Source organism: Ruditapes philippinarum, unplaced genomic scaffold (genome assembly GCF_026571515.1).
Source record: "Ruditapes philippinarum isolate M1 unplaced genomic scaffold, ASM2657151v2 ctg4451_1_1_1_1, whole genome shotgun sequence".
Classification (NCBI taxonomy): Eukaryota; Metazoa; Mollusca; class Bivalvia; order Venerida; family Veneridae; genus Ruditapes; species Ruditapes philippinarum.
In genome coordinates, this window is record NW_026863785.1 from 9,633 (window position 1) to 30,066 (window position 20,434).

The window sequence follows — 20,434 nt, forward strand, 5'->3', positions numbered from 1 at the left end:
GTTGTGTACGGGTTGAATATTAAATACATACCACCGCCACTGCAGTGAATATTTTTACATATTTAAAGTGAAAATACAAAAAAAATGAAAATACGCATTTTAATTCCGCGATATTTCATATATAAGTGAATAATACATGTTTGTATTTAATTTGAAATTTAAATATAAATATTATTCCTTTTCTCATTTCTGAAAAAGAAATCTGCAAATGTGTCTACAAATACGCATAGATTCATATCGTTGTCGGCGCAGGGTGACGTCAAGGAGACATAATTAGCACCGTCTCGTTAATTATTCAAGAGGTCACGTGCTTAGTTTGACAGGTAAAATTCCTGCCATGATGGATTTTTTTCTAGACCAGGTTTTATTCTCTGTAGGAAATTATAAAAAAAATAAAATAAATAATAATAATGATAAAGAAATGCAGGGTTATTTTTCATATAAACTTCAATGAACATGCAATTATATTTTTTGTGTTAAATTGTAAGATAAATTTGGCAACACAACAAAAGAAGAAGATAATGAAGAAAGTAAACAACAAAACTGAAGTTCAAAGTCCAAACGTCATTTAAAAGGATACCATAATTAGCAATTATAACTTAACAATATCTATATTTTTTTTCGAGAAATGAGATTAAAAAAAAAAGAAAATAAGATTACATACCGTTTGATTTCATAAAACAGGGAGGACAGTTAAAATCTAAAAGTTTGTATACAATGTATATAGAATATTTGAGAAATAAATAGATTGCTGTCAATACATTTTCATTGTTTTATTCAGAATTATGTTTTTGCGATATTACATAAATGCACACTTGTGTTTATTATTTAATACGTTTTTTCTCTCTTTATTTTTCCATTTAATAAAATTTGTGTCTTTTATTTTTCTAAAATATTTGGGTATTTTTCATTTTTTGCAAATTTTATTAAGATATTGAGATTTTTTAATTAAAAAAATATTGATTAAATTATGCGTGATATATGAAAATTGTCGTCTGCATATTCCAAAGGTGTCATATCCGGATGTTACTGTCCCAATATTAAGAAGACACTATCTTAGTGTGACACCCTTCCTTGTGTTTTTACAAAAGGTGCCACCTCTGCAATAAATATGACAAAATAACGTGGCAGTAGGGGGTCAATGTGGAAGCGTGTGTGTGTTTGGCGGTGGGGGGGGGGGGGGGGTATAGCACGAGAGATACATAAATCACCAATTCATCAAATTATTGGAAATCACAGTGATGAAGATTGTGTATTGTCATAAAATTTTAATTGAAAAGATATATTGTTTAAATTTACAATACAATAAGTTATTATTAAAACAATAAAATTTCAGCTTGGCACGCAAATATTACATTATAATTCCATTTTATGTAGACACTTTGAAAACAAGAGAAATGGGGAACAACTTTAAGGTTTAGAAAAAAATGAAATTCATTTCCTATATTTTTATCAGGGGGCTGTATTATCTTATCTTATATAAGTCTCTGTTTTTATCAAACAAAAATGGGGATCTTTTTGTTAAAACAAGTTTAAAATACATAAATATAAATATCTGCTTTAGCATGAATATTTCAGTTATACATTTTTCAAAGCAATTTGAAGACTACACACTAAGTTTTATGATTAAATCTACGACACTTTTCACTTTTTATCTCTCTTGTCTATCTATTTTTTTTTTTAAATTTGACTAACTTTTAAGTAAATGTATAGAATCGGGAAGTGGAATTGAGCTGTGAATTGCGATGCATTAAAAAAACAAACTTGTTTTGTTTTTTCTCTCTTAAAATATATATCAATGGATTCGCTTTCGTTAACAATTAAGCACTGGAAAATGTAGCATTCAATTTGTCAATTAAGGCCCGTGGTCGCACCAACACAGTATAGGTCATATGGCGACTTTGCAGTTTTACTGGTGGATGACGACCTCGGGTGCCCATCTGTGCGTTATTTCAGGCACAAACGGGCGCCAAAGTAGTCGTTTAGTGACTACAATTTTTAGTCACATATAATGAATATGGACAGTGACACACTATATATTATGTAACTAAACGCTTTTGGCTTTTGCAACATAATATAAGCCGAAATAATGTGATGGGTAAATAGTAAGCGAGTTATCCAGAAAATATCTAATATTAATACTAGTAAATGTTTATAACATTATAGGATGGAGAACACCACGGTTTTTATGAGTCAAGTTAACGTAAAGCGGAATGGGTGGGTGGGGAAGCTCTGTTGGGGATATCGACTCACGATTCGTGGCTTTGTAGTACCTGGCTTCGTAATAAATACAGCATACTTGTTGTTTTTTGTTTGATATTCTTCACAAACAGGATGTGATGCCCCCCTCCCCCATGCCGTCTCAATATATCTATATAGCATGAGCCAATCAACTCAGCTGCCCGCATGTAAATAAATAAATCAATGTTAACTCTTGGTCTGTTGGAACCCAAAGTGATCAGCCTTTGTCATCATTATACAGTCAGGCCAGCCCGCATAAGATTGGCTTATCAACTAAAATAAAACAAAAAAGATAATGGGCACAAAAAAAAGAAAGAAAAAAAAGTCAACAAAAATAACCACCACCACCAACAACAACAAAAAACAAAAACAACAACAAAACAAACGACGGAAACTGTTCATATCCATTTTAAGAATTTAGTTTAAACTACATGCTAATATATACTGTCCATTAAATTCTTCTTCTCAGAAATAGTATCGTCGTATCAAAGCTCCATGCATACACTCGTTAGTTGACAGGTAAAGGGACTTAAATGATTCCAAACTGCTGAATATGAACTGGGTGGTTATCTCCCATTTACTGTTCAATCAAACAAAAGTTCTGGAGCGATCTTCGTGATTTCGTGTACCATTATAACTGAGACTTATATTACAGCTCTGTGATGATACAAATTTATATCAGAATTCAGGTTTGTTTGGTGTTAAAGTTCTTTTTTGCTTAAAACAGCAGCAACAACAACAACAAAACAAAAAAACAAAAAAAAAAAAAAACCCACAAAACAACACCCTATCTTCTTGCATCATAGGAATGTCAGTTTCGTAAGTTTTGTAAAAACTATCATATAATGATGATTCAAGAAAAATATACAGTCGTTGTTTCCTTTTGGTAATATACATTCGCAAATTGTATGTTAAGTTCATTTCAACTTTTTTCCCGTCTGTAAACGGAATTATTTTATTTATTGTTACAAGATGTTGGCAAAATTATAACAAGATGGTGTTTGATATAAATATTTTTTATTTCCTTAAAATGGGACAGAACATCATATTTATACAGTCACCACATCACATATCAATAATAATCATTATAGTCAATTAATTACAAAATAAATATACACGTGCATTTTTCATCATGAAAAATATGTATAATATATTCTTTAAGATTAATATAAAAATATCATATCTCTGCTTTTAGTGCTTTTCAGTTCAATGGTTACTAATATGCACAATTACCCTGAGACACATGTTTTTGTTTTTTCTATTATGCAGAACCAACATTTTAAAGTAATTAAGTAATTTTTCACCTTCATCATTGATTGTTTACGAGGGGAGAGAACTAGAACATTACGTTTTTTAAGTCTATATAGATTACTCGCCCCTGGGGAATATTAGTTGATATTCATTTCCAGGATGATAGATTAAAATAACATTTGACGTCACATTAGGCTGAATAGTAAAAAGCTATATCTAATGAAACCCTTTTGTATTGTTAAAATTATTCTGTTTCCTTAATCTTATGATCGATTCTCGTAAGTTGTAAAAAGAATGTCTCAGTTATTTAATAAACATGCATAATTATAGTACGTTAACAAAATCAAAGGCACATAGCACATTATGCCTAAGAAAAAATAACATTTTTAAAATTCTTCCGGTAATTTGCCGATGAGTAACGTTTTGGAGTCTATAAAAAATCACCAAAATTTATAAGCTTTTTGAGAGAAAAAAGCATTTATGGGGCATTATGAGCCTTTAAATGTTCTGGCTGTTGTGTAGTTATTTAAACAATGATTCAATACATGCGCTATATGAATATAAAGTAAATATACAAACACTCTTTTTTCATACAGATCTATTTCTTAAATTATTTCAAACTATATTTTGCTAAGCTACAGGCCGCAGAACTTTTGCTTTATACACTTTAAACGCAATTACAACATTCTTCTCCGAAAATTTGTACTCATGCACATTAACTTCTTCAACATTACATAATGCAATGACTTCCATAAATAAATATTAAGATGAAACAAACTAAAGAACGCTAACCCTTGTCTACTTATACAAACTATCATAAATCCAGTGTTTGGATTATCTGCCCATTGCACTACATAGTGATAAAGTATACATGTGAGTAAAACACAGGGAACTAGAATAACAATATCAATGTTAGGACTACAGATTTTGTTGATTTAATGTCCTAACATTTCTTCGGAAGTCAGGTAGACATCGACATTTTCCATTTCTCATTTCCTTTGCTTTAAGGATTCCAGAGCATTTAGTATCATAGCAAGGGTTTCTTCTGTAAAATATAAAAAGCAATATTTTGTCAAGAAGAATAAACAAATAAATAAAAAAGTATGTAAATACATAAAATACATAAATAAATAAATAAATAAATAAATAAATAAATAAATAAATAAATAAATAAATTAAATTAAAATAATGTTACTTTATTCTCATGTCTATTAGAATCCTTATATAAACATTTATAAGAATATCAAAAAAACTTACACGATGTTCAAAGTTTGTATTCTTGCTAAATAAACACCAATGTCATTGTCAACAGCAACGTCAACGTTTAAGTCGTCATCGTTATCGTCACCAGCATTGTTAAAGTGTCATCGTTATCGCATCGGCATTGTTAAAGTCGTCATCATCGTCCCCAGCGTTAAAGTCGTCATCAGTTATCGTCATCACGTCACAGCATTGTTAAAGTCGTCATCGTTATCGTCAACAGCATGTTAAGTCGTCTCGTTATGCACCAGCATTGTTTCGTCATCAACATCGTCATCTTTATCATCACTAGTATCGTCATCGTTATAGTCGTCATCGTCACCATCTTTAAGAATTCCATGACCTGCAAAACATTACTGGTAAGAATTTCTAAATAACCTTTGGTTATTGGTCGTACTCGTCTAAGATAAAATAGCTTTGTAATCTAGCAAATTGAAATATTGAAACACCCTGAAATGCACGTCAATCATAATTTACAAGCATTTAGAGGATATAAAAAAGGAAATAATCGCAAACAATTACTGTACTTCTTGGCTGCCCAGTATAATACAGCACCTCGATAGTACAAGTATAAAATATCAAATACAGATAAAGAAAACTTAAATGCACATCATTCCTATTTTACAGGCAATACAAAACCCATAAAACTCTCTGAAACAACATATTCACATCACAATCTGTCAGTATACTCTTGATAAATGACCGCGCACATTTTATTAAGAAAATCGAAATTTTGTTTCTAGCAGAATGTTTTTATTAATACAGCAAATGTCTCATCAAAATGTTTCTATAAGTAGCAGCCGTCACATAAAAATATAGTTTTCTCACCACTCTCTTTGACATTGGCATTTTCTTCAAGCGTTTCTTCTCCAAACACTGTTACCCTCCCAGCAACCATTTTCACTTCAATCTCTTTACTGACGTGTTGATTTTCCTTCAGATTTTCTTGTCGAAGTAAGTCAGTTTTCATGCGTTTGAAGAGTTGGCTTATATAAGTTTCACCGCTGGCACTGGACTTAAGTTGACAACTAAAATATTTGTTAAATAATCAGTATGGACAATAGACAACGCTTAATTACATGTATAATTATATTTGATCTTTAAAGCGCGCTATTGCCTCTAAATGTCGCAATCGCTGCTGTCTCAAAAAAATTTGCCGTTGAATGTCGCAATGTGTGACGTTGAATGTCGCACCATTTTCCCTTATCGTTAAATGTCGCACCAATACCGTTAAATGTCGCAATGTCTAAATTCATGTTAAAAAACTGATGTTATGTCAGTATTTCCGTTATATCTCGGTCACATATTCACGGAATACGCCCACGGAAGAGCCACGGATTAATTCCGGCATCGTCCGTAGCTACTCGTACAGGTCAGTAGATCTCCGTATTGTAACCGTAATCAATCGTAGTAGTCCTTGTATATCCGTAGCGATCCTTGCCAATTTTTGAACATGCATAAAAATTTGCTACGGAAAAATCAACCGTAGCGTATCCCTGCTAGTCCGTATTAAACCTTACTGATACGTGCTAGTCCGTACAAAAACTGTACTAGACCGTACTAATTCGTAGTCCACCAACTTGTCAAGGATTTCTACGGTTTGGTACGGAAAACTACGTATTTGTACGGTTACCCTACGTATAAGATACGGTTTAAATACGTATAAGATACGGTTTAAATACGGATTAATACGGCATTGTCACGGAAAGCCACGATCGTAATGCGTTGTACTACGGAGAGGCAACACGAAACGGTACGGAATGGTACGGTCTACCACTGTTTAGTACGGATAAATTAAGTATCATGTACTTTTTCAAGGGTATAAATACTACCTTCGTGTTAATTTAAACATACATATTTGAGGGAACATTCAATAAATGTTAATTGCCATTTACTGGCTGCAACTTTATATTGAAATGGCTTAGAATGCGGAGGCAGCCCAGCAAACACATGACGTTGTTTCAATGTTTTCAGACGTTAGAGTCCGACGTTCGATAGACGTTGGAATTTAGTTGTATATGAAAGTTTTTTAGACGTCGGAATCCAACGTCAGTCCAACGTCATAAAATGACATAAATCCAACCTCTATTCAACGTATATACAACTAATTTCCAACCTCATGCGACAATAAATGCTAGTGTTGCGACATTTAACGACAATGGAAAGTCTTGCGACATCTAACTTTACCCTTGCAAGATTTAACGGCAGAAGATTTTTTTTACTTTAGCGGGGAGCGCAACATTTAGCGGTAATGGTGCAACATTTTGCGGAATTGGTGCGACATTAAGCGATAAAAGCGAAATATAAAGGCGCAACAATCAGCAAGCACATTCTTGCCGTCTGTTCATGGTCTGTTTTGTTAGATAATCAGTCAGTGCATTTATTTAAAATACCTCTAAAATCTATGGGCTTTTTTTAGATTGTTTGTTTGTTTGTTTGATTGATTTTACGCCTTTATCCAACAGTATTTCAGTCATATAGGCGGGTAGTTTCCTAACCATCGTTCCTGGAGAGTTACACCAGTACTAGACTACCTTCCTCCGCGCTAAACTACCAAAGCATCTCCCGGGGATCGAACCCACGCCAGAGAGGTAACTGGATTAGAAGTCATCGACTTTTTTAGATTGAAGTCAATTTAAGATATTAAGCATCATGAACATTATTGTCAGTTTGTGATATATGGATGCATCTTGAACCCGCAGTAATATAATAGATACAATGCTTTGAATTGTATATACAATCTTGACTAATTCAAAAATCTTACCGGCACGTCTCTGTGCTGAAATAAGAAGATGACGAACATTTAGTCGTGTTCATATTTACACATACACAATTACATGCCTCCTCGTCCCAGATTTGTTTCCCTTTGCAGGTTTTTTGAAGACTTTCTCTCTCAGGCCGACAGACGCAGCTACATATACTTGGTACATACCTGTTGTAATGTATGGATTATAGATTATATATAAATGATCTAAATCAACTTATATAATATAATTAAATTAAAAACGCATTAAATCGGGTGCGATATAAGTCACTTTGTTTTGTCATACATTTTTGTTAACGTCTGTTCGACGCCCTAAAAACCTAAGATTTTTCAACATGTTTTAAAATGAAATTCATATATGTTTTCTTGTCGGTAATATTCATGTACTAAGACTAAAAGGAATTGCCATCACAACCTGTGACATATTAACATAGAGTTGTCAGTCGATTTTTTCCTACAGTCAAGTTTTCCAGCTGAATGATTTGACTTCCGATATGAGTCTGAAAAACAAAGCACCAGTATCATCACAATGTTAATAAAAAAACCCAAAAAACCCACACAAACACACAAGAAAAATAAAATAAACAAACATACTTCTGAAATATATGACAATCTTCTTCTTTTGTTTTACATTTTGGCATACAGTCGTTGTGCTCGGTTATCGACACAAGACTAATGTCAATATCTCCAATGGTATGTCTATGTACCGGATTTCGTAGCTTGGTGTAAATTACCTGAAGTTATAAAAACGTTTAAAGCAACAACAATAATAACAACAGCAACAACAGCAATAACATCAGCAACAACAATGGAGATGATGTGTCTGGGATATATAATGTTATTGGTATACATTTCTGTAAGTTTGTGGTAAATTTCAATTGGGTCATAAGTTTAGGCAGCAAAGAAAAAATGAAATATTCGTGGTTAAAACTATTCTTGTTGTAATTACATCTCTCAGACACTCTATTTGACACCAAAAGTCGATAATTTCAATGAAAATTAATGGTGGTGTCGTCTGCACAATCACATGTGGTGGTGGTAAACAGTACGTCACGGGCTACGATTGCTGAGTCGTGATTCGTACTTTCGTCTTTTTGCCCAGCCATACGAAATATTTTACATAACAGAAAATCAATAAATAAATAAATAAATAAATAAATAAATAATGAAGATTGTGTTTGAATCGTTGAAAATCAAGTAAAATTGATATTCACTTTAAATAACTGTTATTTCATTATTGTATGTCGTGGAATAGTTTTGAAAACAAATACATGTATATCCACTAAAGTGTATCGCGATTCACTTTCATGATATTGAATTTCTTTTTTCAGGAATTTACATTAGCATTCATTCAGTACGCATTCAAAACCTGAGCATGAATTTGCTTTTCAGCATTATGCGGTTTAACATTTTTTTTTCTGAATGGTTAACAAAAATAGAGAAAGAAATACAAAATAAATAGGTTAATCTTTTTATACCTTTACTTGCTTCTCCGAGGTGGTAAGGGGTTGACAAGAATTAATAGCATTCGTACAGCAACCGGAACATCTGAATGCACGTGTACATGGTGGCCATACGGAATATCCCGGCCTTTTTGGCATCATTACCGTTTGTAAACTTGATGAACATGTATCGAAGTTTGCTTCCGGTACATTTCCTGTGAAATCTGTCAAAAGAAGTGCTTTCTTTGGGACAACAAATCACGTTTCGAATGGCGTACAAATTTTGCTTGAATCAAATACAGAAAGTTTTAAACATGACCAGTAACTTAAATTTCAGAGAAGCAGTGGTCTAGTGATTAAGGTTTTTATCTCTCAAACCAAGGATACATGAGTTCAAGCTCTATAGGGACCACGCCAAGCTTCCTCATATGACACCAGTACTGGTTAGTATCAGGAAGTGGATTAAATAAGCTACAACCATTTCTCACAATCGAATTTGAATATTTTAACAAATAAATTATAATAACTTATGTTTGAAACAGCTTTATATAACTGATAACTAGTACGAAGATCAACTTTATTCATTAAGACTAATAACACGGTATCAAAAGTTCCTAACGTATTAATCGAAAGCTTATAACCTAATTAAAAGTATGAAAGTATCAGTCTTATGACTAGCATACAAGTTTATACCTTATGACTTCTATGAACTTTCTCCCTTATGACTTCTATGAACTTTCTACATTATGACTATCATAAAGTTTCTACCTTATGACTATCATGAAATTTCTACCTTATGACTTTCATGAAATTTCTACCTTATGACTATCATGAAGTTTCTACCTTATGACTATCATGAAGTCTCTACCTTATGACTATCATGAAGTTTCTACCTTATAACTATCATGGGGTTTCTACCTTATAACTGTCTTGAAGTATGAGCCTTATAACTATCGTGAAATTTCCACCTTATGACTATCATAAAGTTTCTATCTAATGACTATCATGAAGTTTCCACCTTATGACTATCAAAAAGTTTCTACCTTATTACTATCATGAAGTTTCTACCTCATGACTATCATAAAGTTTCTACCTTATGACTTTCATAAATGTTCTATCTTATTACTATCATGAAGTTTCTACCTTATGTCTATCATGAAATTTCTACATAATTACTATCATGAAGTTCCTACCTTATGACTATCATGAAGTTTGTACCTTATGACTATCATGAAGTTTCTACCTTATGACTATCATGAAGTTTCTACCTTATGACTATCATGAAGTCTCTACCTTATAACTATCATGAAGTTTCTACCTTATAATTATCATGAAATTTCCACCTTATGACTTATATGAGGTTTCTACCTAATGACTACCATGAAGTTTCTACCTTATGACTATCATAAAGTTTCTACCTTATGACTATCATGAAGTTTGTACCTTATGTCTATCATGAAGTTTCTACCTTATGTCTATCATGAAGTTTCTACCTTATGATGTTTCTACCTTATGACTATCATAAAGTTTCTACCTTATGACTATCATGAAGTTTGTACCTTATGTCTATCATGAAGTTTCTACCTTATGATGTTTCTACCTTATGTCTATCATGAAGTTTCTACCTGATGACTATCATGAAATTTCTACCTTATGACTGCTATAAATTTTCTTCATAATGCCAAGTACCGGTATGTAGTTTCTATCTTATGACCTGAATGATGTCTTCACCCCATGACTTGTATAAAAGATTTTAAACCTTATGACTAGTTTGAAAGTTATTACCTGATTGGACTAAATTGTATGAAAGTTTCTACCTTATGACCTGTATGAAAGTTTCTACCTTATGACCTGTATAAAGTTTCTACCTTATGACCTGTATGAAAGTTTCTACGTTATGACCTGTATGAAAGTTTCTACGTTATGACTTGTGTGAAGTTTCTACCTTATGACTAGTATAGAGGTTCTACCAAAGTTTCTTTCTTATGACCTGTATAAAGTTTCTACCTTATGACTAGTATGAAGTCTCTACCTCATGAATAGAACATTGTATAGAGCTTCTTACTACGTTATGACTAGTATGAAGTGTCTACAGTATGATTATTTTGAAGTTTCTACCTTATGAATAGTATGAAGTCTAAACCTTATGACTAGTACGAAAGTTTCTACCTTATGATTTATATTAGAATTTCTACCTTATGGCCTATATGAAAGTTTCTACCTAATGACTAGTATGAGAGTTTTTCTACCATATGACCGATATGAGAATTTCTGAAATATGACCTATATGAAAATTTCTACCTAATGACCAATACAAATTTTCTACCTAATGATTAGAATGAAAGTTTCTACTTAATAACATGTATAGAAGTTTCTTCCTTATGACTATTATAAAGTTTCTACCTTATGACTAGTATAAAAGTTTCTACCATATGACCTATATGAGAATATCTACTTTATGACTTACATGAAAAGGTCTACCTAATGACCTATATAAAATTTCCACCTAATGACTAGTTTCTACCTTATGACCTGTATAAAGTTTCTACCTTATGACCTGTATGAAAGTTTCTACCTTATGACCTGTATGAAAGTTTCTACCTTATGACCTGTATGAAAGTTTCTACCTTATGACCTGTATAAAGTTTCTACCTTATGACCTGTATGAAAGTTTCTACCTAACGACTTGTATGAAGTTTGTACCTTACGTCCTGTTTAAAGTTTCTACCTTATGACTTGTATGAAAATTTCTACTTTATGACCTGTTAGAAAGTTTCTACCTTATGTCCTGTATAAAGTTTCTATCTTATGAATTGTATGAAAGTTTCTATCTTATAACTGGTATGAAAGTTTCTACCTGATGACCTGTATGAAGTTTCTAGCCTATGATTTGTATACATTTTCTACCTTATGACCTGTATAAAAGTTTCTACCTTATGACCTGTATAAAGTTTCTACTTTATGTCCTGTATAAAGTTTCTATCTTATGACATGTCTTATGTCATGTATAAAGCTTCTACCTTATGGCTAGTTTGAGACAACTCTTTACACCTTACCCAGCAGATCTTTTTATAAGATAAAGCTTACCGTTTTCAAACCTTTCTAGTACTTTCCCATTTTCATCTATCAATGATGTAGGTACAGAATTGATCACTGCAAAACGACATCAAAACCACAAAATGTTAGCATAGTGAAAATAATGTCTTTACCACGACATGCATATTTTACATATTGATAGCTATTCTATTTTTATACGCCTTAAGAAACTTTGGGAGGTATAAGTATTTTGTTGTCCGTCCGTCAGTCTGTCTGCCCTTAGACAAATGGTTTCCTAAGGATTTCTATTGAATAATTTCAATGGTTGTGTTCGTATTTGGCATGTAACTATGTTATATTAAAACACTGGTTAAGTTTGGTTTTCGCAACAATCAACTGATGATTGATAGAGTTATGCCCCTTTTCATAAAAGTTTCGTTTCTGTAACATAATTGGTTTCCACAGGGATATATGTATATGAAGATGACGGAGCTACTGATGAGTATGATGATAGTGATGGTGATCATAGTTACCTACCTTTTTCACAATCCTCTATGTTTAGATGTTTACACCACTGTGACATATTCTGCACATGAGCCATTTCATCTAGAAAGTTATTTTTTGACTGGAAAAACAAAAACAAAACTCGACTGTAAGTTACATAAACTGTAATATAATTTCATATTTTCCCTTTCAATGACACAAAGTTAAAATGAAATGTAAAGAAAAAATACTCATCCGTGTAACTAACAATTTGGGAAGTCCCTTATGTATTATTTGAACAATTTATTATCGTTATATAGCGACGGGAGCTTCAGCCCCGTCTACACGTCTGTAAGATAAAACAGGTAAGATAAAAACAAATTAAACATCTTGAGTTAAAAAATAAATTAAAACGCCTGAGATAAAAACAAATAAACATCTGAGATAAAAACAAATAAAACATCTGAGTTAAAAACAAATAAAACATTTGAGAGAAAAAACTTATGAGGTAAAAACAAATAAATATCTGAGATAAAAACAAATAAATATCTGAGATAAAAAACAGAAACAAATAAACGCCTGTCTGCACCGTATTTTTGCTCCATCATGTCATATATAATAGCGGCAAATATTAGTATCTTATTGGTGCATTTGCCATAACAAATTACATGACAATTTGTGTTGAGTTGGGCAGTTATGAAGGAGCCGCATCAAAGCTGTTTAATATGGGATAAATCAGACATCATATGTTTCAGAATTAAGAAGATTTATTAAATTCCTTCAATGTTTATTAAAGTTTGTTCATGTGATCAACTACACTAACTTCTACACGAAAACTTCCGTCGCTATTCCAAAAAGAAAAAAAAATGCTCCAGATTTCGCTTTTTATTAACAAATATGTGAAGTGGTGGAACAATAAAAATATGATATAAAATCTTTTTTTATGTAACATGTAAAGCGCTTTGAACCAGTGAACATCTTAGTGCAAGAGTAAATAAATAAATAAATACTTACCGCCGTATTAAACCACATCGCTTGTGTCAAATGAAGAACAGCTACACAAAAGCTAGCTAACGCAATTTTCATTTTCAGTATTTCCTTTGCGAATATGACAAAAGCTTAATTTAATGATTGTAACGTCTTATATATTTTTGAAACGCGATTCTCAACTAAATTAGTTATTATTTTAAGACTTGGAAGCAATTCATTGCATATTTATACATATACAGACCAGGATCCCGCAAGAAATCAGCAGATCTTCCCTGGAAAAAGGAAGCGCAAGGATGTGTCTCAATAAGTATGAACATTCTGATTACCTAAATGATACGTATATAGATAGATCAATGCAATGATTAGATTCCTTTTAAGGAACGAAATCCGCATTTATGAATTACTCGTACACATGTTTACGCACTATAAATGCACGTACATGTAATATCTAAATAATTCAGCAATACAGATTGATTCCATGGAAATTAGAAGATCAAAGTTGTGTCTAATTCACTATTTGAAGACATTTGAAGACAAGAATGTACTGTTAGAAAGATTTGTAGAGTATTTTAAGAAGTTAGTGTCTAATGTAAGAATAACAATTTGTGTATCAACAGTCGTAAATCTGGTTTAGTTCACTATTGAAAAGAACCAGTCGAAAGATGTCAGTGCAAAATGTCAGTTTGTTTTTCTATAATGAAGTGTTAGATTATATTACACATTATAATACTTCACGGTTGATACGTCGTTTTTCATTGGATAATCGTGACGTTTATATAGTTTTATATACACGACTGCTCTCAGTTTATAAAAAAATCTACCTTTTTTCTCTAAAAATGAAGTTTGCTGCATTTATTATAAATTCGTTAAGGTGATATTGCCATATAAACGATTGCTTCCAATACAACTCTCGGAACAACCGTTTTTATAGGACCATATAACCTCTAAAAACTTTATAACTAAATATATAAGTGATCCAGGCATTATTTTAATCTCTTGCAACTCTTAATATCTTAAATTTGAAGTGTCCATGTTTTTATTTGGTCAAAACTGTATATCACTTTTAAAAAAAATCTAGAAATAAGTGCTAAATAGTGCGGACTATTATCATTGACATGTTCTGCATTGGTCGCTTGGATAGAATCAGTTGCCCCTAGCATGCTAAAGATTAATGAACACTTTAGTTTATGTAGTACCAACCATTTAGCACAAGATATATCAATATATATATATAATACACCATACTTGTCAATTAATCAGATAATAGGAAAACACTTATAGCTGTATTAAAGTTTCAAGATTTTATCTATTTATACGTATAATTCATATTAAATTGATGCATTATCAATAATATCCTGTTACAATTGAACCAATTCCTAATATAAACAATACCAGGATATATTAATTAAACTTAATGTAATTAACACTAAGCTGATTCGTAATTGATTGTGGTTACCGACTAGCCCAAATATAATATTGATAAATAGTTTCATACGTAATTAAAGATGAAAACATTCTTTGATAGTTAAAGGAAGTAAAATATACTTGAAAAATGAATATTTACATAATCGGACACAATTTATTTGGGTGGTGAAATTCATATGGATATTGATAATCAAAGCATTTTTGGGGAAGGGGGAATAATCGAAATGTAAAGCTACCTCTATGAATTTCCTCATAATATACATATGGTTTGCATGCAGTCTTCGTAGAGATATCTTTCCGTCGTTCTTATGAAGAAAATACGAATGAAGAGAATACCATTATGGTTTATTTGAATGTTTACTTAGATGTTTTGAAAAAAATATTTTTAGTCCGTTTTTTTTAATATTTTCTTTGTGGTGCCGTTATTTGTCACAACGTCGCCAAATGATGCACTTGCCGCTATATGTCGCTAAATGTCGCAATCGCCGCTAAATTTTCAAAATATTCTGCGGTTAAATGCCGCAATAGTGACGTTAACTGTCGCACCGTTTTCCCTTACCGTTAAATGTCACAACCCCACCCTTAAAAACGCAATATCTTAATTTATGTTTAAAAAATTTGGGCTTAATTTAATATCAAATAATTTAAATCATCCGGAAATTAGGGTGTCTACAGGAAAAAAAGGAAAAATTTTCCGTGATGTACAAAATAATTGGTAAAAATTGAAATCATCTTAGTCGGTATTAAAAATTGACACCCTACATATGGTGATTAAACACATATGTATACATCTTTTTCTTTTTCATTTAGCAACCCAGATGTCGTGGATCTAAGCTACGACATCAGGCCGATTTATCGAGTCGTCGTGTCTTCGCCCCGGAAGTTTAGAACTCGATAAATTGGCCAATTTTGAAGGAAAGACATGTTACATATAGGGCGCGTATACATTATTACATATACGACGATTTCTACCCGCCGACACGATAATTCTACAAAAGCAGATCTGGTGTCTTCTCCTATTTATATATCGCTATTTCGTCTAAATTGTATCGTATCTTCGTCGGCGCCCTCAAAATTCGTCGACAAAGCAGCTCTTTGTCCCTTTTTCGAAAGAGAGGAGGAATCTTGTGATGTGTGTATGTGGTCACACGGTCATTTTCCTTACAACATGTCCGATGCATGTATGTGGTCGTGTGGTCGAAAATCTCTACTAACTATGTTTTCAGGCGTGTTTGGGTATGGAATCGTCTTGTACAAAATATTATGTTCTCACAAAATAACTAGGTAATTCGGAATAAGAAATTTTAAAAGCCTAAATAGGCTTTTTACTTCTGCTAAGGAGTTTAGAAAGCCTAAGTAGGACTTTGATACTCTTAAATAGGAGAGATAAAAAACCTTATTAGAACTTTCTTACTTCCAGTTACAGCTAATTAGAAATTTATACTCATAATTAGGAGAAATAAATCTTATTAATAAATATTAAAAGCCTAATGTAACTATTATGAGGAGTTTAGAAATATTTTATCTTAAAAAGCAGCCCCAAAAGTCTAAATATAAAATAAAAACGTGATTTAAACTATTTAACTTCTAATGAGGTTTTTATACGGAGAAAAAAAATTGAATTTTATTTCTCCTTATAAGTTTTTTAAACTTCTTATTACGATATGTCCTATTTAGTTTTTAGGCATTGGTAAGGTCATATAACACAGTTAGGTCATGTAGCATCTTTTCATCTTTACTTGTGGAGGAAGCCCTATGGTGCCACCCGCTCCACGTGTACAAGCGGGAACCTGAGTAGAACCTTAGTAGAATCTTAGTAAGATTCCATAAGACCTGGCGGTATTCGAACCCACATCGAAGAATAACAAGTAGATGGACACTTGTCTAGTTATAAAGTAAAATAAATAATAAAATAGTTTGCAAAGTACACACAGCAATATACTTAAAAGATGAAACATAACATGTTGCGAAGTTGCATAATATACATTGCAAATGAAAATGACATTTAAAGTGAATTGGAATGTATGCAATATCATACACATTTATGTTGATAGTATTAAGTGTCCTGTGTAATTTATATGCAGATGTTGATAATAAGATGTTCTAGATCATGACTATTCATCTTGCGACATTAAACGGTAGCGTTGTGACATTTAACAGCAAGGGAAAATCGTGCGATATTTAATGTAACTATTGCGAGATTTATCGTCAGAAGATTTTGCATCATTTATTGGAGTCCAGCATTCAGCTGTAATGGTGCAACATTTAGCGACGTTGCGACATATAACGGCGCCACATTCTTCATTCATTTGCTTTTTGTAAATGCGTTTCTGGCCTTTGGGATAGAATATTTGAAAGGAGCATCATTTGAATCCAATTCCATATGACGTTACGCAAGTTCCATGCACTCTCAAACACTTTCGTTGATCCATTGACGAGATGGTAATAATGTTCAGATAGTGATTAATGCCAAACAATTAAACATAGTCATTATTCTGCAACTTTTACTTTTCGCCCTTTCGCTATTTACACAAAGCCACAATTTTGACAATTATCAAATGTCAATACAAAAAAACATTTTGTGGTCAATACATTCCTGCAGATTTAGATACCGAATTTGCCAATATTTGTTCAAGTGAGTTTACAGAATTTCCAAAATGGCCGCGTGAACTCTTTCTTTTGCAACTTAGAATAGCTTAAAGCGTGTTATAAAGTAAATTAAGCATACACATCTTTATCACACACCCGTGCCGATTTTGCGACTCCGTAAATATGGTATTGCACGGCCGTGCATATATTTTGACGTGACGTCATTAGCGTAATACAAACATAGTGTAAAGACGCGCTAAATGTTAGCGTTATACTATAGGCGCGTCAATGAAAAATGACTCTTATTTCACTTTAAATGGTCTTTATTTTGGGTATGTGATAAATAGAATATTAAATTCGTGTACGTTCATTACTGAATTTATTGCACTCGTTGAATAAAATAATATTGTGCTCGCCAGAGGCTCGCATAATATAATTTTATTCAACTCGTGCAATAAATTCAGTATTGAACTTACACTCATTCAATATCCTCTATTTATTATTTCCTTTGAAAATTTTAAATCCATAAATTTATTATCGTTGTCCAAAATATGTCGGTAAGGTTCAAAATAAAAAACTCAGTGTAGAGAGCCTAGATGAACGTAAAGAGGCCTATATTTTCTTTGAAAATTTACATACCACAAAGCACTAATTTTCTATCGCAAAAACTATTAACAGGATACAAATTTAGAAGTAAATCACGTGATGTGATCATTAATCACTGGAGTCAGACATTTATTGGCAGAATTGGAAAGAGCAAACCTTCACAGTTGTATATCCAAATCTCAAAAGACAGATCAGTTTACAAAATCTAATTACAATTGTGAAGTAAGGAGTATTGATATACACTCAACAAGCACGTAAGGATTGGACCTTATTTAAACCTATTCGAAGATAAAAGAAAATATTCTAATTTAATCTAATAATTTTAGAATACATGTTGCAAATGAATTTGATTGAAATCAAGGAGCATGCTTGCCAATGAATGTAGTTTCCAAACATTTTAGCGTGAAACGAACACTGTGTTCAATAAATACCATCTTATATAGTGCAATAATCAACTCAAAATAACTCATGAATGTTCGTTCCGAATCATTTAGATTCGTGAATCAAGTCGTAAATATATATGTTTGTATAACATTTATTTCTAGTGATTGAAGTTAATTATAAACATAATGAGGTTATTTGAAAGTACATGTAATCCTAATTCATTGCAATAGGTAATGTTATACAAAAATGCATGTTATATTATGAAAAGTACACGATTTAAAAGTATACAGTTATCATGTCTATTATGACATTATAAATGCCATCTGACATGCGATGTCAATAAAGAACGATTTTGGGAAATGCAACGTGTTATAATTGTACCATTGTTTGAAGTCAGTTCATTAATATTCGTATATACTATCCAATTTTAAAACTTCAAGAATTGGGTACTGCTCAAGCCGTTTCTAGGGGGGCGTGAAGTATGTTGCACTTATTCATTATCCCTCATGTACATACTCTAGAGTCTGCAATTTTCATGTTATTTTGTTGTGATTTATACTTCCGAGGGATCACTTTGTTTCCAGATATTATTTTTTTCAACACAAACATTATTTCTGACACACATCAAATAAGTCATTAGGCATCAAACAAATTCTAAATTCAACACTTTCTAATTACAAGTAATTACATATTTTGTATATAAGAATTTCTATGTGAAAAATTTACACACAAACAATCATGATCGTTGCTCTAGTATTCATTTTGTTTTTATTTTGAACTTTTATTTTGAACAAATACAACTCCTAAATGATATATCCCATGCGGCAAAACAAAATATGGTTCAATCTAATTTTATCTGGAAAGCATCAGGTCTTTTGAGAGCAATTTCTGTTTGAAGTGTATGTTTGGCCTTTATCTTCGTTGGTAATCAGATGCAGTTTAAGTACAAATATTCCAATGCCATGTACTGCAATAAAATACAATGGTATCCCTGGGACAAATATACTAACATTGTTTCATTTATCTAAATTGAAGCGATATTCCGGACATAAATTTCCATAGAAATGAAACACTATCGTGCCGCTGAGGCAATAAATTGGCGTCTTGTAACAGATGTAACAAAATGAATACAAGAAAGTAATTACGATGTATTTGATACACTTTAGTTTCTCTTAAGCTACAAAAGAGACATGCGATGTTAAAATGCAGTTCTAAACGTTCACTAAACGCAGCTGCAACGATGACATGAAATTGTAGCTCTTTGTTATTACCCTACATGACGAAAAAATAAACTGAAAAAAAATCTCTATCATTTGCCCTGCAGTTTGAAACTTTATCATAAAGAGAAAATGCTGTGCACTAAAGACATAACTCCATTCGCATGACGAAGGATGAATTCCGGTAATCTGGAGAGGAATTAAAGCAGATTAAAAAGGTTTAAATAGCAGACTGGTTTTGATAAGGTTTTATCATGAGAGAGATAATGTAAGGTGCAACATTCATTATGCCCCCTAGGAACGGCTTAAGCAGTGTTCAATCTTCAAGACAATAACTCCAAAGATCCCTATAGACAAGTGAATTCAACGCTAAAAAGTATTTGATACTAGTAAGTCACATACCGCTGCCACACGCACTTTCCCTAGTTGTTGGTATAAACTAACCCTTGTTGTTGATATAACTTAGTCCCTAAGAATTAGCAGTTTGCTAAAGTCCTTAATTGTAAGGAATACTTTAGTTAAATGTGCCTTAATTGTAAGGTAATTGTTTACTGCTAAATATTATTTTAGTAAAATACGCCTTAATTTTAAGGTGGTTTATTGGACTTTAGTCGTAAAGTCCCTAAGAATTAGCAGTTTGCTAAAGTCCTTAATTGTAAGGAATACTTTAGTTAAATGTGCCTTAATTGTAAGGTAATTGTTTACTGCTAAATATTATTTTAGTAAAATACGCCTTAATTTTAAGG

General features: G+C 32.1%; 2 protein-coding genes across 2 annotated transcripts in view; both read right to left on the reverse strand.

The window, feature by feature from the left end:
- Window positions 1-4,979: 4,979 nt before the first annotated feature.
- The window catches only part of LOC132723329 (uncharacterized), an 80,524-nt gene continuing 65,069 nt past the window's right edge, over window positions 4,980-20,434 (reverse strand). Inside the window, exon 8 of the mRNA XM_060708011.1 lies at window positions 4,980-5,095. Within this exon, the coding sequence (XP_060563994.1) occupies window positions 4,980-5,095 (116 nt within the window). The remainder of the gene's footprint in view (window positions 5,096-20,434) is intronic.
- LOC132723328 (uncharacterized) lies at window positions 5,540-14,318 on the reverse strand. Its single transcript, XM_060708009.1, has 7 exons — window positions 13,492-14,318; window positions 12,532-12,619; window positions 12,046-12,111; window positions 8,995-9,182; window positions 8,111-8,250; window positions 7,517-7,684; window positions 5,540-5,780 (listed from the first exon to the last, which is right to left on the reverse strand). Exons 1-7 carry the CDS (start codon window positions 13,561-13,563, stop codon window positions 5,540-5,542), a joined length of 963 nt encoding a protein of 320 aa, XP_060563992.1. The 5' UTR covers window positions 13,564-14,318.

Excerpts from the sequence above, each read along its gene's own strand:
- LOC132723328 (XM_060708009.1), bottom strand. The coding sequence starts at position 13,563 with ATGAAAATTGCGTTAGCTAGCTTTTGTGTAGCTGTTCTTCATTTGACA. Across the intron at positions 12,620-13,491 it reads CGATGTGGTTTAATACGGCG|TCAAAAAATAACTTTCTAGA; the intron begins GTAAGTATTTAT and ends TTGTTTTTCCAG. Across the intron at positions 5,781-7,516 it reads TTCAGCACAGAGACGTGCCG|TTGTCAACTTAAGTCCAGTG; the intron begins GTAAGATTTTTG and ends CAAATATTTTAG.